The sequence below is a fragment of the Phodopus roborovskii genome, unplaced genomic scaffold (genome assembly GCF_943737965.1).
Source record: "Phodopus roborovskii unplaced genomic scaffold, PHOROB, whole genome shotgun sequence".
Classification (NCBI taxonomy): Eukaryota; Metazoa; Chordata; class Mammalia; order Rodentia; family Cricetidae; genus Phodopus; species Phodopus roborovskii.
Genome location: NW_026125444.1, coordinates 6,729,817 through 6,751,800, shown reverse-complemented (window position 1 = coordinate 6,751,800; position 21,984 = coordinate 6,729,817). Strand labels below are relative to the sequence as shown.

The 21,984-nt window shown below is 41.3% G+C and overlaps 1 protein-coding gene across 3 annotated transcripts in view; it reads left to right on the top strand.

Annotated features, from left to right (window-relative positions):
- The window catches only part of Cttnbp2 (cortactin binding protein 2), a 142,188-nt gene that overhangs the window by 62,220 nt on the left and 57,984 nt on the right, over nt 1-21,984 (top strand). For 2 of the 3 annotated variants that reach the window (XM_051175728.1, XM_051175730.1), the window contains exons 3-7: nt 346-567; nt 10,333-11,965; nt 17,749-17,952; nt 19,366-19,465; nt 21,389-21,539. In XM_051175728.1, coding sequence (XP_051031685.1) covers nt 346-567; nt 10,333-11,965; nt 17,749-17,952; nt 19,366-19,465; nt 21,389-21,539 — 2,310 coding nt within the window. Of the gene's footprint in view, nt 1-345; nt 568-10,332; nt 11,966-16,312; nt 16,353-17,748; nt 17,953-19,365; nt 19,466-21,388; nt 21,540-21,984 lie in introns of all 3 variants that reach the window. The other variant, XM_051175729.1, reaches the window with a different exon arrangement.

The following is a 21,984-nucleotide window of genomic DNA, read 5'->3' as shown; positions in this document are numbered from 1 at the left end:
AAAGGGTCATTGGACCGCAGAGGGATCGCAACCCATAGGTTGAAAACCACTGTTCTAAAGATTTTCCCAGTACCATCAAACTCTGCGCCCCGATCTTTCCTCATGTGGGTCTTTTGGTACACCCAAGATCTAGGTAACAGTGGAAAGAAACTTTGGAAACAGGCCAGATGGCTTGCCACGCTTGTCAGGCTTGGGGTCCTCCTCACCTTGGGCTCACCAAGCTGTCTGTCAGCTTTTAGAGTAGCTCTGAGTACCATTTGGAAAAGACATCTTAATACTTCTGGATAAATTTCTTTCTGTTATTTTCATTTATTCCTTTAATGCCTTTCTCCAACTCTGTTGTAGGCTCGCAGGAAGGAGGTGTTTATCCAGGAACGGTATGGGAGATTTAATCTAAACGACCCCTTCCTGGCGCTACAGAGAGACTATGAAGCAGGTGCTGGTGACAAAGAGAAGCCAGTCTGCACCAACCCACTCTCCATCCTTGAAGCTGTCATGGCCCACTGCAGAAAAATGCAAGAAAGGATGTCCACACAGCTGGCTGCCGCTGAGAACAGGCAGAAAAAGGTACTGAGCCATTCGATTGTTTTTCCTGTAGTGGACCAGCAAAACCATCTCAGGTGGTGGCTGAGTATTGATTATTACATTTTTAGGAAGGATTAGCGTAAGTTCTTATAGTATAAAATGTAACTCAAAATAACTAAACATAAAAGTATAGCAAATGAATATTTTCCTGGGATATTTAATACTTTCTTTAAAATGTGGATTTGGTGAGAGTGGGCCTCATTTCCCTAGTGTAGTAAAATACACTTAGCCACACAGTGGCTTCATCCTTCAGGTAAACCAGGACCCTCTAGTCATATGCAAGCAACCTCAACTCATTTGATCTAGGATCTATTTAAAATACTTCTTTGCAGACAGGTATGGTGGGTCATACCTGCAGTCCCAGGTACTTGGAAAGCTGAGGCAGGAAGATGGAAAGATGAAGCTATCCTGAGTTACTACTTGAGACTATAATCTAAGACAAAAACCAAAATTAAAAATGGTTTTGCAAGTAGAACTTTTCATTATTTTATTTTCTAGTCTTTCTGAACAAAATGGAAAGTAGCTAAAGAGATTGAGAGCTTGCATGGTTGTCACCAAATGTCCTCTTAAAGCTCAGGCTGGTGGCCAACTCACCTCTGGGGTTTAATGGCCACAGAACTCTAACTGGAACATGTCTTCACTTAAACAAGTCTCCTCCCTCTTCCACAAGCCTACTCACACTTGTGACACTTGAGTGTATGCTTCAAAGAAGGCTTATTTGATCACACACATGCACACACACATATATATACACACACACACACATATACACACACAGACACGCACACACACACACATATACACACACAGACACGCACACACACACACATATACACACACAGACACGCACACACACACACAGGCACACACATACACACACATATACATACACATACACACACACACACACACACACACACACACACACACACACACACACTGAGCTCTGCCATAAAGAAATAGAAGTTTCTATTTTGTCCCAATAAACTGCCAAAACCATTGCTCCCTTTATGAGTACATTCAGGAAGTCTGAGAACCTGCTGCTCTCTGCTGTAACTGGAATTAACATAGGCAGTTCCTCCCTGCCATCATTTTTCCACCTGTCCTTTTCAAAGACTTCTTTACATCCACATTTAACACCTGGTAGACAACAGCCTGAATGTGCCTTACTGTAAATGTTTATGGCATTATTATTTAAGCCGTGTGTTTTTGCTGCCATTCTATCTCTCTTTAACATGTGAATGTCAGTGTGCTCCCATAGATGTGGAATAAATGCAGATCTTTTAATCAGTATGTTACATGGCAGAAAACAAAAGCACCTGGCAAAAAAAGAACAGAGGAGAGCAGAATGCTCCTGGTAGGAAGCAAATCACTCTTGCTCTGGACTTCAGAAGCCTTCTATCAATCCCTCAGATAACCACCGAGGTCTCTGGAGGCTTTCAGAACTCCCCACAAACCACACAAGCAAAAGCCAGCACATTGCAGCTGATGTCACTGAAACTCATCTATATTTCTTGGAGAGGATACATTTCAATTATGCTCTTAACATGTCCAATGAGCTGGATAATAATAAATGATTTCTGCTGGATTTTATGCTGCATTATCAGAACTTAAGAAAATGTTTTGTTTTCATTTATTACATGAAATGTATAATTTTCAAAATTCTCCTTATAGTCTGGATTTTAGCATTTCACTTTTAGGAGGAAATAAAGGAGCCATTTGTAGTTGAATCAAAGATTTTATTATCTAGCTGGCTTTTTTTTTTTTTTAAATCAATGTATATCCTGTTTGTCTCTGAATGACTGGGTCATTTCCAACCTGGCTGGGAGTGAAAGGAAATAGTTTCTGTCCTATGGGCCCAGAGAGGCTCATATGAAACAAGCCAGTATGGGTCTGCCTCCTCTGTCTAACGGGATACAGGAGTCCTTTTATGGTCAGATTCATTGGCTGTGAAGTCTCAGTGAAGGGCATTTGGGTGGACAGTGCTGCTTTTTTTGTATGTTTAAAGAATCTTCTGTTCCAGTAGGGTTGCAATGTGTGAAAAGACTTATATTTTGTATTCTCCTCTGTATGTTATAAAGAAGGTACTAACAAAACCAGAAACTCCGGTCATCTTTTTTTTTTTGGTAACAAGAAAATTATGTCACCTTTAGTCTGGAAAGTAAATATTTTAACCAAATGATTTCAACTCCCTCCTTATAAAGTAAACTGTAGCTGGAGAAAGCCATTATTCTCATTAAATCGCCTTCGTAGCAGTCGCTGTGGAAGTTCATGAAGGCAAAGGCCGCATGATCTGTGATTCAAGTACTTGTTATAGGACACTGGCACATCACATAGCTTTGGTAATTCTGAGACATTTGGCCCGTGTGCTGCTGGGATCTGCGCTCATGCATGTGCTGGCTCCTGCTGAGGCTACTAATAGGAGAGTTAACTGTTTGGTACTTTGTGTGCCAGAGAAATTTGGGCAGGAGTCAATTTGGCAAATAGGCTGAGCCTTTAAAACCACTTTGAATAAGCTAATGAGTAGCCAGCATGAGGAATTTTGCCTGGGGTAATCTATTCCTTGTCCTGTGCCAGGAACACAGGGTAAAATGAAATTTGGGATTTTTTTTTTATCTTGTTCTTCTTTTAATAGCTCTTTCATTCTAATCCATTTGGACATCTGGGAAGAAAATAAATCTATGTACTTTCAAATATATTATTTATACTTTGAAAGTATGATTTCTATCACTGGAATAGAAAGTTTGAGCAGGGCTTTTAAAAACAAGCCAAAATCATATCTTCAGAAATTCAGAGAAGTGCTGTTTTGGCCAGTGAAAATTCAGTTCTATATTAGATGCAATTTCTAAAAATACAGACTCAAAGGAACAGGTCAGTTTTGTAGCATTAAGTGTGCATCACAGAAGCCTTAGTTTTCACCACGTGACACCAGTGGGCCCTGATTTGAGGCAGACAGGGTGTGGCATACATGGTTTACTTGGTTTACATAAGTGTCAGTCATTTCACAGCATGGTTCAGTATGGTCGGAATGTTAGGGGATGGATGGGCTCTAACTAGTCAGAATCGTGGACAAGTGTTCTCTGCAGAGCGACTTGGCAGCCACTGGCTCTTGCTGATAACCTGGACACTAGGGCTTGCTCCTTGGTTCTGCTGCTGCTGCAGGACACTGGGTATTCACTGCATAAGGTTCTGAATGTGCCTTCTGTCCCTGATGCTTCCTCTTGGAAGCCGCAAACAAATACATGTGATGCTCAAACTTGGCCACATACTCTCTCCTCAGCCTCATGGAAGATCAGGAAAGTGATTGGTAGACATATTCAGTCCCTGTAGAGTGGATTCATAAAGCAGAGAATTTTCTATAGGAAGTGATTTCTAATTGTAGACAAAGAAATAACAAGACCCACCCCCAACCAAATTATTCTGGTTATTTTCTTTTTACATGCCCTTTCTTCCTGTTTTGCATAATTGTATTTTATCCTGCCATTTGTATTCAGTGCTGTTTCGTTGTGAATTGGCTAGCTTATCAAATATAACTATCTTTTAAATTGCTTTGTAGATGTTTATCCATTACTAACATAGGAGACAGCCATCCATAACACCATTTTTAGGAAGAGTATTTACCATACGTTTTTGCACATGAATGATAATTGTAGCTCATTCCAGGGTTTTTTTTGTATAATGTCTTACTGCATTTTAAATAGACTATGATGCCCCAGGCACATTGTAAGGCAGCTATGAAGGGGACCCAGGAGACTCCGATCTGTGGGTTTGAGCTGAAATTTTTACGTGAGGTGCTTTTGCTCTGTACATGAAAGTAGCAAAACCCTGTCTTCCAAGGACTTGCTTCCCCTCCTGTGATAGGTTTACAATGAAAGAGCTGCTGCAAAACTCCACACCGGCAGCTATAGGCTCAGTGAGCTAGAAAAGGGAAATCATAGACCTTTTCACATATATAGTTACATATTTGTCTATGAGAACTGAGCACATAGGCAGGGTAATAAAGTAACGAACACTAGGATACAATGAGGGTTGGAAGACTTAGACAGCAGTAAGGCAAAAAGCACATAGTCACCTTTGTAAATGGACACAGTTATTTACCCCTCTGTTCTCTGCTGTGAATTAGAGATAATTGCGGTTATGGAGCCATTGAGCTCACACTTACAGAGTTCCCCACTCCCTCTATGTACGCAGGTGCTTCATTCATGGCTCCAGCCTGGGTGCTATTCTTGGAGCCACCACCAGCTTTCTCGCTGAGTCCTCCAGGCTCTTCCACACAATTCTCTGATGGCTGCTAAAGGGCCGGGTGATGCTACTGTGTGGATCTCCTCAGCCCCTTTGATTAAGCTGACATTTCTTAAGATTTAAGATTGAAAAGGCATAGCTTTTTTTTTTTTTTTAATTGTCATGTTAGGAATTGAACCCAAGTCATCAATCATGATGGCCAAATTCTGGTACCCCCAGTTTAGTACCTCCAGTGGGAGCAGAAAGAGAGTAGTCCCATAGAGGGGACATACAAAGATGAAGTCACAGCTAGTGTTAGTGGCTCTTTTCTGGAGGAACTTTGTTGTCTTCCTGCCTGTATTCTCCGTTCCTCTCAGGGACCCTCAAGCCATACATTTTTTTTTTGAAGGATTTATTATTTATTTCTCTAGAAGAGCTATCTGAGCAAGCATTACTTCTCCATTATTCATTGTAAAACTTCCTGTGACATATTCTGTGATTGTCAGAATATACTCTGTCCAATTTATTTCTTTAGCTAGATCTATGTGTTTAATGTGGTCAGTTCTCCAACTTGTAGTTTAAGTAAAAAGAACTACGCACAGTAGTTCCTAAACAACACAACTAACTATCATATTATGTACTGAAAACATTATTTTAAACCACCAGCACTATGCACAGTGCTTGCAAGTGTGGAACAATAAAATTATAATGACTTATTTAAAATTCTTAATTTCACATATGTAGTTCTCTGGGTGTAGCTCTGGAACTTTCTCTGTAGACTAGGCTTGTCTAGAACTCAGAGATCCACCTGCCTCTAATCCCGAGTGCTGGGATTAAAATCACGCACCTACACTGTCCAGCCTTAATTTTGTTTTCAATTCTAGTTTGTTCTATAAAAATAGAATGAGTGATGGATGGATGACAAATAGTTGATGGTTGTTTTATGGGCAGAGAAAAAGTAGAGGGCAAAAGCAAGGGAACAGAAGCCAATTGGCTACTTCAAAGGTACCTTTCCTTGGAAGGTAAGGACCAGAGAACGATAACACTCTGAGTCAGACCCTCTGCCTCTTTCCCTCCCTAATGGGCATTGGTGATGTGATGGAACTCAGGGTCTGCTGCATGCTAGGCATGTGTTCTGCCACTGAGCCTTTGGCCTTTGTTCCTTTGAGCCTGAATTTTTGGAAGGTGAGCTCAAACAGTTTTCTGTTTGGTGATAAGGAATTGTACTGTGTCTCCATTATATACAGGAGCTTATAACACTGGTCTCATGTGATTCCCGATTAATATGTATTTGCTTTTGTACTCTATTGTGCAAATAATGGAACCACACAGAACCAATCTTTCTAGTTATAACTTAGCAAGGTCACACAAGTCAGAAGCTTGGGATCAGACTTGGCACTACATCTCCTCATCTCCGAAACACACACAAGGCATGGGAGTTTGTTCTGTCCCAATGGGAAGATTTACCAGAGCAGATGTTTGTTATTTGTAAGGAGAAATGTGATAAGTGATGGAGCAAGTCCAAGAGGTGACGGGAAAGAATCAAGTTAATTACTAAAAGAAAGCCGAAGGTTGGACAGATGGAAACCATTCTCCCAGTGAGCGGACTTTTCTGGTAAAGGAATCTGTGAAGGTGTACCAGGAGTCCTCTGAGAAGCCATCAGTAACATTTCATCACCAGAGGTGAAGATTTGAAACGTCTAATGTAGTGAGTGGCAAGGAAGCTAAAAACAGTGGAGAAGAGTGAGTGCTGGTAACCGTGGGGGCCTATTGAGTTGCTATCCTGCTGTCTAGGTAGAACTGAAGAGGCATGACTGATGGGAGAAAAACAATTACAAAAGATTTGTGCATACTTTTATAGTAGTGGAGTTTGGGGTATAAATTTCAGAGATTAGTTGCATGTTTTTCATTTAGAGGTTTCTCAAATTTCATCCTGAGCAACAAAAGAAATAATGTGGGGTAATCCATAGTGAAGAGACAGCATGGTCGAGATATGCGGCACTAGCAGGGAGATGAATCCCTGGACCTCATTGACCAGTCTGGCCCAGTCACTGACCGCCAGCTTTAATGGGTGACTCTGTCATAAAAATAAGGGAGAGAGTGGTTGAAGAAAACTCCCACATCGACCTCTGGCCTCCACACACAGAACACATGCACACGCCCATGAAAACATGTATACATAGAACACACAGACACACATACCCCACATATCTGAAACAACCAAACTAAATAATAACTGTGACCTCTGGTTGAGCAGAGGCCTTCTTATGGTTTCACTGTCAGAGCAATAGAGGAGCAGATTCTCCCAGAAGGGGCACAGTAGAGTTACTCAAAGTTGTTGGTTCTTAGGTCATCTTTGCCTTCCTCTGCTGTAGATAGCTAAAATTTGACTTGAGCCAAGTATTGACTTTACAGAGAATATATTTCATGTTTGTGTCTACACCACTAAACTGTAGACAATCTTGAAGTAACAGAAATTTTTTCATTTCCCAAAGCATGCAAGTCTTTCTATACTATAGTCTATGAGTTTGTGTTGTATCTAAAAACACTGTACACAACTTGAAATTGTTATTATTAGAACTATCTATCGAGGGAGGAAGAAATAGTTCCCTTAATAATGTTGCTTCATTCATAGAATGATAAGCCCCATAATATCTATGAATCATAGTATACAAAATGCAATTAAGTTATGCCCACATTTGTTTTCAACATCTAGAGGAGATAAAATGGCCTGTCTTCATCTTTAAGCAGCTAAATCCACTTTGACCTCTATGAGCCATGAGGTACTGTCGGACCAACAGGAAAATAGTCTTTAGTGGACAGGTGAGGTGGATGAGCCAACCTTTCTGCTGTATCCCAGCCCATGGTATACCCTTAATTTTTCATAGTTTCATGACACACACTTCTCAGTAGAAAATAAACACTCTCTAGGACTTGTGATAATAATGTAACTGGCTATTACTTCTAAATACATAATTCCTGACAGAATCTAAGGTGGCATACAGAATTTATCTGGAATTCTCATGTCACCTCAGCACTATTCAAGACAACTAGACTTGGCCTAGGTGCTTGTTAATGAATGAACGGATGAAAGTAAGTGTGGTAAAGGTACATAGTATAGTATTATCCAGCCTTAAAGGAGAATAGAATGATGTCATTTGTAGGAAAGTGAAGCGAACTGGAGAGCATGATGTTAAACCAAATAAGCCAGCCCAGGGAGACGAAACTTACATGTTTCCCCTCCTATAGAATCTGCATTTCTAATAATGACATGAAATCATAAAGAAGACATTATTTATTTCTTTTCCCCATTTCTCTGATAAAATTCTTCACAAAAGTGATTTGAAGGAGGGTGGGTTTACTTGGGCTCAGGGTTTGAGGGGTTAGTGTCTCTCATGCCCTGGTAGGCAAGGTGGCAAGAGTATGAGGCAGTTGGTCACATTGTGACTCTGGTCAGCTGGCTTCCCTGTTTTAGTCAGTCTAGGAGCCCAGCCCATGGGATGGTGGTGCCTGCTCTCGGTGAGCTTTCCTTTCTAGAAACACCCTCAAAGACATGCACAGAGGTACCCATACCTCCTAGCTGATTCAAAACCCAGCCAAGTCAACAACAAAGATTCCCCATGACAAGAACTATTTAGGAAGAGGACCACTGGTGTGGAGGCTCAAAAGAAAATAATGGGAGATGAATTTGATTGAATGTGTTAAATATGCATACTTGAAAAATCATAAGCTCGTTATTTTATATAATATATAGCCATTAATAAAAATGCAGTTATAAATGTTTGCTCATGCACTCAAAAAAGCTATTTGTTTTAGTAAATTATTATAGAGCTGAAATGCTAACTTCATTCTTTCATTAAACAATTTATTAAGTACATCCATGTGCCAGCCCCTATTGTAGGTCTGAGGGACATAGTGAATGATTCTGTCTTCACCCTCATGAAATCACATTGTAAAGAAGATAGGTAGTTACTAAACAAAAACGATACAGGCGACAGGAAAGGGGCTTTTCTATGGAGGTGAAGGAAGGTGTCTTAGGGTTTTTACTGCTATAATGAAAACACCAATGATCAGAAAGCAGTTTGGAAAGGAAAGGATTTATTTTGCTTACACTTCCATATCACAGTCCACCATCAAAAAAAAGTCGGTTGTAGGAATTCAAGGGAGGAACCTGGAGGCAGAAATTGATGCAGAGGCTGTGGAAGATTGCTGCCTTCTGACTTGCTCTTCTTGCCTTGCTCAGTTCTACCAGCCCAGGGCTGTCACTGCCCACAGTAACCTGGACCCTCCAACATCAACCGTCAATCTAGAAAATGCCCCACAGGCTACAGGCCAGTATTATGTGGGTACTTACTCAACTATGACTACCTCTTTCCAGATGATTCTGGCCTGTATCAAGATGACATAAAACTGGCCAGCACAACAGGCCTCACTATAAGGGTTACAGCTGAACAGAAGCCTGAAGGAGCCAGCCTCTTCTGCTGCTGAGTGATATTTGTGAATATGAAGGAATCTTACCTCAGGGTAGAAGTGTGTCTCAATGGTGGGGCACTTTTATCATGGGTATAACCCTGGGTTCGGTGCCCTCCCATCAAATCTGGAGGCATAAAAGTTTATAAGCTTACTCTCATGTCAAACATTTGGGTCCTGTGGCTTCATGAGCAGCCAATACATTTAGCTGAAGAAAAGGCAGATCAACCCCACACATAAGAAGTTTGATGATCAGGGGAGCTGGAGGTTTGGCTTGCTGGTTATTTCTGTAAAGTGCATAGCATTCTTTATGAAGGAGATCCTCCTGAAGGCATGTGCGTGTGTGTAGGCAGACAGGACAACAAGGTCAATGATCCTGACACAGGAGGTAGGGCCAAGTTCAAGAAACGCCAGGAAGGATGAAATAGCTGAATTGGAAAGCGGGATCCAAGGAAAGGCTGAGGTCAGGCTCTGGGCTCTCTAGCATTGCTTGCAGTTATAAGGAAATAATCTGCTATCTCTTTATAATTTTATTTGAAAAATCCCTTTACATGTGATCCCATATGACTTCCAGCCCATCAAAAGATGCTCAAAGGGGTTAAATAACTTAGCGATAGAACACCATTAGCAAATATGGGGCTTGGAATTTAAGCACTCCGATTGTGTAGCTCAAAGATCAGTTCATAATTTGTAGCCATTGAACCTTCATTAAGTAGCACCCATTCTCTCACTGATCTCTACTCATCAAAACAACCCCTTTTGAACTCTGCGCTGTGATCTGAAGCATCCTATTATTATTCTCTCGCACTGTAGTTAACTTTAATAGATTAAAACAATTCCCTTTTGTTGCAATGTAGGTGTTTCTCATAAAGCCATTTATGGCAATCTTCTCATCGTAATGAGTCTTTAAACATTACCCTTTTAAAAAATCATAACAAAATGTGGCACTTTTTCTAACCCAAATCATGCCTTTGTTCAGAAATTAACAAAAAGCCCTTCTAGGATACAAAGACTATTGTGTCTATTAACCCAGGCTTCCCTTTGAATATCTTCCAGTTGGAGATGGAAAAGCTTCAGCTCCAGGCCCTTGAACAGGAGCACAAGAAGCTGGCTGCCCACCTGGAGGAGGAGAGGGGCAAGAACAAGCATGTGGTCCTGATGCTGGTGAAGGAGTGCAAGCTGCTCTCGGGCAAAGTTGTGGAAGAGGCCCAGAAGCTGGAGGAAGTCATGGTGAAACTGGAGGAGGAAAAGAAAAAGACTAGTGAGTTAGAAGGCCAGCTCTCAGCGGAGAAGCAGAGGAGCGCTGGAATGGAGGCTCAGCTGGAGAGGCAGCTCTCCGAGTTCGATACAGAACGGGAACAGCTGCGAGCCAAGCTGAACCGGGAAGAGGCACACACCACTGACCTCCAAGAGGAGATAGACAAGATGAAGAAAATGATGGAGCAAATGAAAAAGGGAAATGACAGCAAGCCAGGCCTCTCCCTCCCACGGAAGACAAAAGATAGACGCCTGACTTCTGTATCTGTGGCGACAGAAGGGCCCGTGACAAGGTCTGTTGCTTGCCAGACAGATACAGTGACAGAAAGCACTGACCCTGTGAAGAAGTTGCCTTTGACTGTACCCATAAAGCCTTCCACAGGGAGCCCCCTAGTTCCCGCAAACACAAAAGGGAATGTGGGCCCCGGTGCCCTACTGATTAGACCAGGTATTGACAGGCAGGCTTCCAACAGTGACTTGGGTACCTCTCTACCTACTGCCCCGCCACCAAGTGCAAATAGAATTGAGGAAAATGGACCAAGCACGGGCTCTGTCCCTGATCTATCAAATAGCACACCCACAACCCCCAGCGGCACTGCCCCTGCCACTGCCCAGACACCGGGCACAGCTCCTCAGAACCTCCCGCAGGCTCCCCCTGGGCACAGTTTACATTCACCATGTGCCAACACACCTTTGCATCCAGGTCTCAACCCACGAATCCAAGCAGCCAGATTTAGATTTCAGGGCAATGCAAATGACCCAGACCAGAATGGAAATACCACCCAAAGTCCTCCCTCGAGAGATGTCTCTCCTACAAGTCGTGACAACCTAGTGGCCAAGCAGCTAGCCCGGAATACTGTGACCCAGGCACTGTCAAGATTCACCAGCCCTCAAGCAGGTGCTTCTCCACGCCTGGGAACATCTCCAGGAGGGGACGCTGGCACCTGCCCTCCAGTCAGTCGAACGGGTTTAAAGACTCCCGGGGCAGCACGAGTTGACAGAGGAAACCCTCCTCCTATCCCTCCCAAAAAACCAGGGCTCTCCCAAACTCCTTCTCCACCCCACCCCCAACTGAGGGCCTCCAATGCAGGGGCCAAAGTTGATAACAAAATTGTGGCTTCACCTCCCTCCACTTTGCCACAAGGGACCAAGGTAATAATTGAGGAGAACGCCCCTAAGTCATCTTCCCCTCAGCTGCCACCAAAACCATCCATAGATTTAACTGTGGCACCTGCGGGCTGTCCCGTTTCGGCCCTGGCTGCGTCTCAGGTGGGTGCCTGGCCTGCTGAAACCCCTGGACTGAACCAATCTGCATGTTCAGACAGTTCCCTTGACATTCCCACCACCATTGGCTTTTGCTCTTCCATAAACCCTGTTAGTGCCTCATCCCGTAGCCCCGGTGCCTCAGACAGCCTCCTGGTAACAGCATCAGGTAAAGGGATTGAAATCTTACCACCTTTTGAAAGAACGTGGCCTATTCTCTCACTTGTCCTATTTCCTTTCACGTTGTCTGGGAACATTTTTAATACCCCCTCCCCATTTCACCATTTATTTCCTCTGGTTTTCTTCTTCTTCTTCTTCTTTCTTTTTAATTTTCTTTAAGGCTCCAGGGTGATGGTGATTCATCTTGCTCTATGAAATGAGGTTCCATCACGCTAAGTGCTTTCCCTTGAAAATAACCTGAAAATGGTGGTTTGAAGCACACAAAGGCCATTAATTTAGAGAGACTAACATTTCCAGGGGAGGATAGAGTATCCCTTCTTATCAAATATTTATCTCAGGAGACCTCAGTGTCGATGGGTCATCCTCAGTAAACATTCAGTTTGTTCCTTCTAGGAGGCACAAGAAAAATCCTTTCAGGTCACTGTCCACACCACTGGGGTTTAGCAGGTCGACAGGGGTTCTTTCTGTAGTTAATGGATTGGGGGTGAATATTGGTTTGGTATGAATGTTCCCGTCTTACTCTCAACAAAGGACCATGAATGAGTGCCATGTACCCAATCTGATAAGGTAGTGTCTTCCAAGACTTGAGCACACAGATGGCTTCTGTGTCATGTTAAAGTTCCCATTGCATCAGAGCATCCTGAAGTTGCTGGAGGTGGGGGTTGCAAAAGGACTAGATATTTTTCTTTTTGTTGTATGTGGTTTAATGGAATCATTGCTTTTTATTAACGAGGCCAAAGTGATATGCTTGGTGTCAGAGTTCTGTTAGCACCCAAAGCAGTCGGTGCTGTCATCACACGTTGGGATTGGCAGATCTGTTTGGCTCTGAAGAGAAGGGGCTTAAAAAGGAAAGGAAAATTTCAAGAGCATCCATTTAAAACTTAGAGCATGTAACACTGTCCTTGAGGGGGGTAAGTGCTTTGGATGGTGTGGTTGTAGAACAAGCTGTCCCTGTTGAAATTCAGCTTGGGGGGGGGGGTTGTTTTCATTGCTGATGGCAAAACTGAGAACCAGAAACACCCTGGACTTTGGAGCTATAGATCAATGTCAGAGTTGAGGCTCTGTGGTGTATAGCTGCATTTTTGATGATGAGCAGGTTGTCTCTTCCTGAAGCTGGAGTGTATACTGCTCAGAGGGAGGATAGTTGGAAGGAGTCCCAGAGACCATGACGAATCAAGGCATGGCACTGACTTGGGGCAGCCTGAGCAGTCATGGCATAATTAACAGTGTTGCTGTAGCACTTTGGAGAATTGGCTTTACAATTGATCTTCGTGTCATTTTGCACTGTTTTTACAGGCATTTGGGATTCCCTTTTATTTCCCTCCGATATGGTTGTATCTCTTGGTTTTGCTCAGAATTGTGTTGGTTAAACCTGCTCTAAGAAGGGATAAATATAGTACCACCCAGAAGACCCTAAACATAGACCCACAGGATGCTGGAAAGCATCAGCTCCAAAGTCATTTGGAGCCCTGGGTGCGCTCTGGTGTAATGTATAGATGGCATGATAGACAGCACTTCCCAGGGCACATGAGTGTCATCAGCTGGCTTTGTTTATAGCTGCAGAGCCACCTGTTCTTTGATACCTTATCTCTGCTGGCTGCTGCCTAGGTAGGCACTGATCCCAAATCCAGCTGCAGACACCCCTAAGGTTTCGAGAGAAGCTCCAGAGGAAGGGTGTGTGACCGCAGAGCAATCTGGTCACTGGGTTTTGAGTGAAGTTTTGCAAGCTGCCTAATCCCTACTTTATTAAACGTTTGCCCAAAGAACCTATTTTGTGTTCAGTGGAACTCTAGATAGAGAAGCCAAGACCCTAAAACAAAATGCCTTTTGCGAATGTCTGAGGTGCCAAGGAGACTATAAATATTTTGACGAAAACAGCCACCATGGAAGATGTATACAATCAGTTTCTTGTTTTCTGTTACCCGGTCTTTCGATTTAGCCATAGACACCTCAGAACTGTAGGAAGACCTTCGATGGAATAGTAGGCCTCCGTTGATTTTATTATAAGGTGTGCCTTTTTAGGGTAGCTGGGTGGCACCAGAGGTTTTAGTCCTTCAGCAGGTGTGTTTGATAAGGGCCTCCTCATGTGCTCTGAGGGCAACCATGTTTGGCTGGTGCATGCTTTGTGTAATTATAGAATTCAACTGCAGGTGTAGGCCGTCCTGAACTCCCCAGATTGAATGATGTTCCAGCTGCATTGCACTTAGTTTGTTCCAATTCCTCTGTTGTAAAGATTATTTGGGTGGTGCTGGGGCTCCTAGCCAGGGCTGTGTGCACGCTGGGTGAGCACTCCACCTCCGAGCTCCACTGCTACCACACCCGGCTCAGCCTGACAGCACCGCAGCTCCATCCATCCTGCTTCTTAACTTGGCTGTGCCTAGGTGGGCTTTCCAGGTCATTAGCCCATAGGAAGTCATTAACTTTCCACTGACCGACTCCACTGCAGTGAGTAGGAACAAGGCCCGGGGACAGTGTGTGTCTGCTGGGTGCCCGGCAGATCTCGAATCCCCTTTTCTGTGATCACTTGAGCAAGCACTGAACTTCAAATGACAAATTTAGTTAATTTTTGCCCTTTTGTAGTTCTGATCCCAGAGAGACATTATTTCTACACTATTAGCTTTGCCATCTAAAACTTAAACTCTTGGATGCAAAAATTAAGATTATTTCCCAACATAAGGGTGTCCTGGTTTTTCCTGGTGGGTAAGACTGTTTACTGCCTGTCCCTGCTTGCCCTGGGCCCTGTGATCTTTCTCTTGACATTGCCTGTGTCTCTGTCATCTTCTGTGTCTAACAGTTAAGACCTGAAAGCCCAGAAGATAGATGGAATGCTAGAAGGTTCTCATTTTAATGGCTTGCATTGTAACTTGCAGTAAGCAGAGGCAACTTCGTGTCAAACCACGAACTTTGAAAATTGTGTTTTCTATTCCAAATGAACTAGAAGTTCTTGCCCCTCCTGAACTGGTCAAATGAGCATATGTAGTCAGTCAGTGATTAGATGAGGAAGCTTGAAGCAGGCATTACTCCGGGCAACCGAGTCCCCAAACCCTTGCACCTTTCCATGTTTCTTTCTTCTTGTTGTTTTCCTTGTTACTCTTATTTATTTCATAAATTTTATCTCATTTGGTTCAGACTTTTTTCATTCCTGAAATATATTCTTTAAAGTATCCTCAAGTATGATTGGCTTGAAAGCTAAATCAAAAAAAAAAAAAAAAAAAAAAAAAAGAGACTAGTCTGGGCTGTGACCTTAACCCTCTCCACCCTCTGAAGCTGGTGCCAGAAGCTGTCTTCAGCTCCTCCTCTTCTGCCATTGCATGTCCCCTCTGTCTCGTGGCCTGCCATGCAACGTCCTCACCTTTACTAATGTTTGCCTATGATGCTGCACAACTGAATGACTTTCTAACATCCGTAGAGTAGCTGGATGGATTCAGCTCTATTCTGTCATTACTAATCCAGTTAACCAGATATTACCGTTTCTCTCATTGTTGAGAGTTTCAGATGAATACTAGTGTTGTGATGAGGTTGTTATTTTTACCTCCCCCATATTTATAACAGGGTTCTTTAAAAGATCAAGCGTGCTAGGAAAAAAAAAATTGGAAACAACAGTTAAAAATACAGCATTTGTTTGAAGTTTAAGAGTATGATATTTACAAAGCACATTTCTTTTGTGAAGATTTAAAAAGTATATTTTTCAGTCCTTTATGGAAGCTGAGCAAGCTGCTTCTGAATATCACAAAAGGAATGATGACACTTCATGACCGAAGATTATTTTTGAATAAAACATTTTTCCCTTTCACATTAGTGGGGTCCTCCAGAAAATTAAATATATAATTGAATGTTTCCATATAAAACAAGTAGAAATATGAATTTGTATTGTTGTGTCTAAAGTCTAGAACTGTGGTTAAAAAAGAAAAAGAAAAATGAAAACAAACTTTTAAAGAATAGCAAAATTTAGTATGTACACATTGGTATTCATGAAGAGTATCCAGAACCAAGATTCCTTGAATGAGATCTAGAGACGAGAGAATGAGTGTGTGCATGTGCGTGTGTGTGTGTGTGCGTGTGTGTGTGTGTGAGAGAGAGAGAGAGAGAGAGAGAGAGTACCTTGTGTGTATGAGTGCACGTGTGTGTGGTACATGTGTGTATGTGTGTAGAAAGCATGAAGCAGACCCCCGCCCCCATGCTGGGGACAGTAGTGTGATGCCTTCCTATTGCCTGTGTTTGCCTTACAGTCAAGGTGTCCAACCTTGGTGTTTATAGATTTCTGTCTATCATCCATTTCTAATAAGTACTGATTTAATTTTTGTGGGCCTGTTTTTTTTGTTTGTTTGTTTTAAAGAAAATACAAAAGGTAAAATGTACCAGAGAGGAGCCTTCTTGTAAGTATGAAGTAAAAATACTACTTTTCTAAGAAGACCTTATCAATATCAATGGGGAAATATTATAAAGATTTGAGAAATACTGAATTTTATAAAAATTTTAATCTTGTCAGTCATTGCTGTCCTGCTATGATAAGACAATAAATTATCCATGGATTCAGATAATTGGTTATAAATTGAATTTATATTTCAAGATTTTAATATTCAGTATAGTTTCAGTTGATAAATGGCCTCTTTTTATAAAGAATTTTAAATATTCTGACTTATTTCACTGATATGTATTCTTTTGGTATATATCCTGAAAGAATTTGAGGCCAAAAACTTGGCATTAAATCATGAGAATTGACTATTATGTTCAAAGTAGTGTAACTTGGTACAGGGAAAGGAAAGTGTCCATCCATTGCGTCTTGCTGAGCAGAAAGTCTACCCTGAGGGATGTGTATGTATACTTATGTGCAGCACTGATTACAAGTTCCATGGCTTTCTTGTGTATTTAAACTGAATAGACACAAATACAAACTAAATAAACATTTGTATTTTACTGTTTTTACAGCCCTTTGATCAAGGAAGGATTCAGAAAATTTTCCAGGCTATATGCAGCCGACTTCTCACTCTTAACAGATTGTCTTCTAAAGCTGCTAAATACTGATGAGAACTATCTAACCATGATAACTCTTATAGTTTTTGTTGAACGTATATGGTAGAGTGTCCTACATTGTTGGCCAGTTAGAAAGTCCATTAGTCTTCTTCTGTAGATGGCAAGAGGTGGTGGTTTTCAAAGCTGTTATTGGGCCTTGTACTGTCATATAATACAGCCAAATATATTTTTTCTGTTAGCTCTTAAAATCTATTGTTTCCCAAATAAGTAAATTCAAGAGACATAATAAATTTCTTGATAGAGTGAGGCCCACTTTCTAGCTTATGTAAAATAGTTGTCTTGAAACATAGTTGAAGAAACTGTTTCTAACTATTGTGCTATGTTATACCTATTTGATTGATGTTTCCATGTAAATATTGGAACTGAGGTAACCTTTACATAATTTTACAAATTGAAATACTTTTAAAATCCAAATAGAAATTTAAGTTTGTAATGTGTGGCAGCCATCTTGGTTGCCAATCACTTAACTAAAACCAATCACTTAACTCTTATTTGTGCAAGACTGACAACTAAACATAACTTGTCACCATGAATGTTAATTTGCAGAAGATAGAAAGTCTAAAATAACAGTATGGAATTGTGTTAAGAGTATTAACAGATTGATAATGTTAGACACCTTGTAATTAATCTTCTAGGGATACTTGTTCATGTCTCTGTGTGTGTGATTCAAAAAGGAATGGTAGTGTCTGTCTTCTCTTGCCCTTCCTACTTTCTAACTAGGGTCACTTTAACCTACAGGCTGGTCACCCTCCCTAACCCCTTTGCTAATGAGTGGTGGTCCTGCCTCCCTGGCTGGCAGGCCCACCCTTCTTCAGCAAGCTGCTGCCCAGGGAAATGTCACTTTATTATCAATGCTGCTTAATGAAGAAGGACTGGACATAAATTACTCCTGTGAAGATGGCCATTCTGCCTTGTATTCTGCTGCTAAGAATGGACATACAGGTAAAACAAACAAACATAAAACATTACCAGGTCTAACCTTAACCATACCCTATACTTGCAAAAGATCCACCCAAATTTCACTTTTCTTTTAAAAGGAGTAATGGGTAAAATGGCTAATTTTTTTTTTTACATGAGTTGTTGTTGTTTTTTTTTTTGTCTTGTGTTTTTTAGATTTATTTATTATATATACAGGGTTCTGCCTGTATGTATGCCTGGAGGCCAGAAGAGGGCACCAGACCTCGCTATAGATGGTTGTGAGCCACCATGTGGGTGCTGGGAATTGAACGCAGGACATCTGGAAAACAGCCAGTACTCTTACCCTCTGAGTCATCTCTCCAGTCCTTTACATGAGTTTTAAAGTCTTATGGCTATTTAAGGGCCTAATTCTGTAATTATTTAATGTAAAAGGTAGAGCTAGTAGCAAAATAAATTTTCATTTGTGCACACCAAAATGTATTGCCCACATAGCAGTTATAAATCACACTTTAGAATCAAGCTGTCTACCTGGGCTCACTCTTGTCAGGAGAGAATAAACCTGATTTATGCTACAGAAGAAGAACCGAGCATCCAGGCTGTTAGGGCTAGGGTATGGGTAAGTTTTACTAGTTAGGAAGGAAGACCCTGGAATAATTTATAGTTATTTAGGTTTTTTTTTTTTTTTTTTTTTTTTTTTTTGAGAACTGAGAAGTTGTGGTACTATAAAAGATCTATCAGTGGAGACTAAATTCTTTTTACTCTTTAAAATGCAAATCTTGTAGCTAAGTATACTAAATCATCGGTAGTACAGAAAAAGTGATGGCTTGACTAAGTTTAAACAGTGTATGTGAGCCATAGACTATGATGGTTCAGATAGATGCAGTAGTTTGCTAAGCAAAGAAGACTGTAGTCTGGAAGCATGTCAGAATTCAGAAGCACTAGGGAATTTTCTTTACTGTAGAGAAATTAGATTTAGACCGTACAATATTATTTATGATACGTTTCTGTTAGTGATGTTTATGTCTCAGTTGACTTTCTGTGAGCCTTTCTTGATCTTCATGTGTGTAGGATGACCCACAAAGAGGCACTTTGATGATTAAATTAACATCTATCACGCAGTAAGACCATAACTATATAAATACAATTTGGTAAATGGATCTGGCTATCTGCCCCAAAACATTATCTTGAAAAAATCTAGTGGAGAGTCTAGCAAAGTACTTTTCTGGTGTATGGTATTCCTTTTTTAGCCTCCAACAACTCCAGGAAAAGAGATGGATTCTATATGAAAACTCCATGACAGCCACATCCAGCAGGACAGAGCTGTCAGATCAGTGGGAAGGGCCTTGAGCCATTAGGATCTTTCCACAGCTCATAGGGAATCGGTTCATCATAGCACCAGGTGGAGAATTAAAGTGGCTTTCTGTTTAAAACCCATAGACTGTGTGCGATTGCTGCTGAACGCAGAAGCCCGCGTCGATGCTGCTGATAAAAATGGCTTCACACCCTTGTGCGCTGCAGCTGCTCAGGGACATTTTGAGTAAGTGATGCTCCTCATGGTTTTTTTTTTTTTTTTTTTTTTTCTTCTTCTTCTTCTGAAAATGACGCCTTTTTATATTCATACACACATTTTACTACTGCTAAGTATGTAAAGGAGTGTTTAACATCCATTGACAAATAAGTCCACAAAACAAATTTGAGGGTTCAAAACGCAAAGCAGAGCCATAGATTTGTTCTTCGTAATGAAGTTTGAGTATTGTATCTAAAGGACGTGTGTATGTGTCCATGTCTGCACTACATGTCAGTGAACTTGCTCTGGAGAGAGGGTCTAGTAAGGAATGCTGAGCATGCCATTGTTTCCTCTTTCATACAGAAGTGTTTGTTGGTGCTACCATTAAAAGTAAGACAGAGCATTGTATTACTTATTATAACCCTGTTGTCCTCCCGGTAAGTTATTTATTTGATAGTTAGGCCCCATGTCCTCCTCATCTTGCTTCATTCACAAATAAGTGAACGATCAAAGCAGGGCTTTTGCAAATGAAAGTAGTTCTAGCGCAAAGCGACATAGTTAATTAATAGGCACGTGGCTTCAATGATGATTTCTAAAGGAGGTGGAAGTCATCAACTATAGAGATTACTTTTCAAGATGGAAAGTCATATTTTAGTAATAGAATACAGCCCAATTGCTGTGCAGCCTGTGCTGAGCGGGCAGATTGTGAAGAAAATATATACTGCTGCCACCTTTACAACCCATCTGTCCTGAGAGAAATGTTCTCGAACAAATTAGCAGACATCCATGGCATTTTGGTTTTGAGTCTTAATCTTCCACAGCTGAGCTGTTCTTCCAACTCAAACTACACAATTCTTAAAATAAGGCTGTTTAGAATTCACATCGGTGTTATTAATTACAAGTTATTTTGTAATATTCCAAATGCACCCTTCTGTGTCTAGTGTCATTTTCGCTGGGGTATCTAACATGCATCTCATCAGCCTGAGTTTAGTTTTGGGAACTACAGACACTGCTTCTCTTGTTTCTTTGGGTTATATTCTGTGTCCTACAAAGCACATCTCTCCTCCCACTCAGCTTTTCTGCCTTTGCCAACCTCCGTGTTACCAGGCTATCTGTGAGGCTCCTTGCTGTCATGGGTCAGAAGCATGGACAGCTTTTGAAGGAGGAACCCTGGGATAATTCAGGGATCAGTAAACGTAAAGAACATGTTACACAAATATGTCAGCATGTAACTTATTTTAAAATGTATGTAAGCCAAATATAGGGGGGTGGGAAGACTGACTTCCCCTAACTCCCCTAATTCTATTTGTTCAAATTCTGTCTCTATGTGTTGAACTAGTCACTTACTCACAGTCTTGGGTTTGCCTCCTTTCCTTTTCCTGTGCAGCTCAGTGTCCTCAGAAGCCAGCTACCACCCAAAGAGATAGCCTCTTCCATCTTTCTCCCAAGGCAGCCCTTTCTGCAGCCCCCTGCTACTTTTTATAGCAGAGACACATGGTGCCCGGCTGTCTATGCTATTTATAATCACTTTCTGGAGTGAAAGAAAATTCACAGAATGAATCAGCAGCACCATGTTTGTTTTGAGGCCCAAACTATTTCAAATTACGAATAGTATGTATACCAAGTACAATCAGGCCATCTAACCTTGTAACTCAAGCCTGCTCCAAGGACAATGCCTATAAAAGTTGGCCTTGTGTATCATAAATGACGGACGCTTGAGCATCCTTAAAATATGATTTGATAAATTTGTGACTAAAGTGTTTTTTTTTAGTCTTATGAAAGTGATCTCAATGCAATAAGGTTCATAATAACCAAGTTGATCTAAATGAAAATAAATGACATATGTCAATATACAGGCTTTCTTGGGCATGTTATCTAGATTTGGGAGTGACCAGGGAACACTTCAAAGCTGACATCTCATTTCTGTGTAACTAATCGCAATCCTATGCACAGATGTGTAGAATTACTAACTGCATATGATGCCAATGTTAACCATGCTGCTGCTGGAGGACAGACACCTCTGTACCTGGCCTGTAAAAATGGAAACAAAGAATGTATCAAGCTCCTGCTGGAAGCTGGCACTGACCCAAGTATACAAACTAGAGTAAGTACACATCTGGGACATTTGTCATTCATACTGTGTCTGAAAACTAGTTGCTGTACTGGTTCAAAAATCATAAACTTGTGTTTTTCTAATACAGATATGCAGATATTTTTCTTTATTCCCTAAATAAAGCAGTCTAACAGCTGGTTACATTTGCACATTAGATGATATTATATGTAATATGGAGGGGACTTAAGAATGGGGAAGGATGTGGGTAAATGCCACAGTATTTTTCACGAGGGATTTGTGCATCTCCAGGAATGCCAGAGGCCAGGCTGGGGTGGGATGTAGCCTTGAAACTATTCCCCTATAAATGCTAAAGGACAGCTGCATATTGAAACAGACTGCTTAGCTCTGACTTACTTTAAGGATATTGAATTGGAAAGTGACCTTACTTTGAGTCTCTAGCTTGTTAGTTAAAAATTATGTCCACTCTACCTCATCA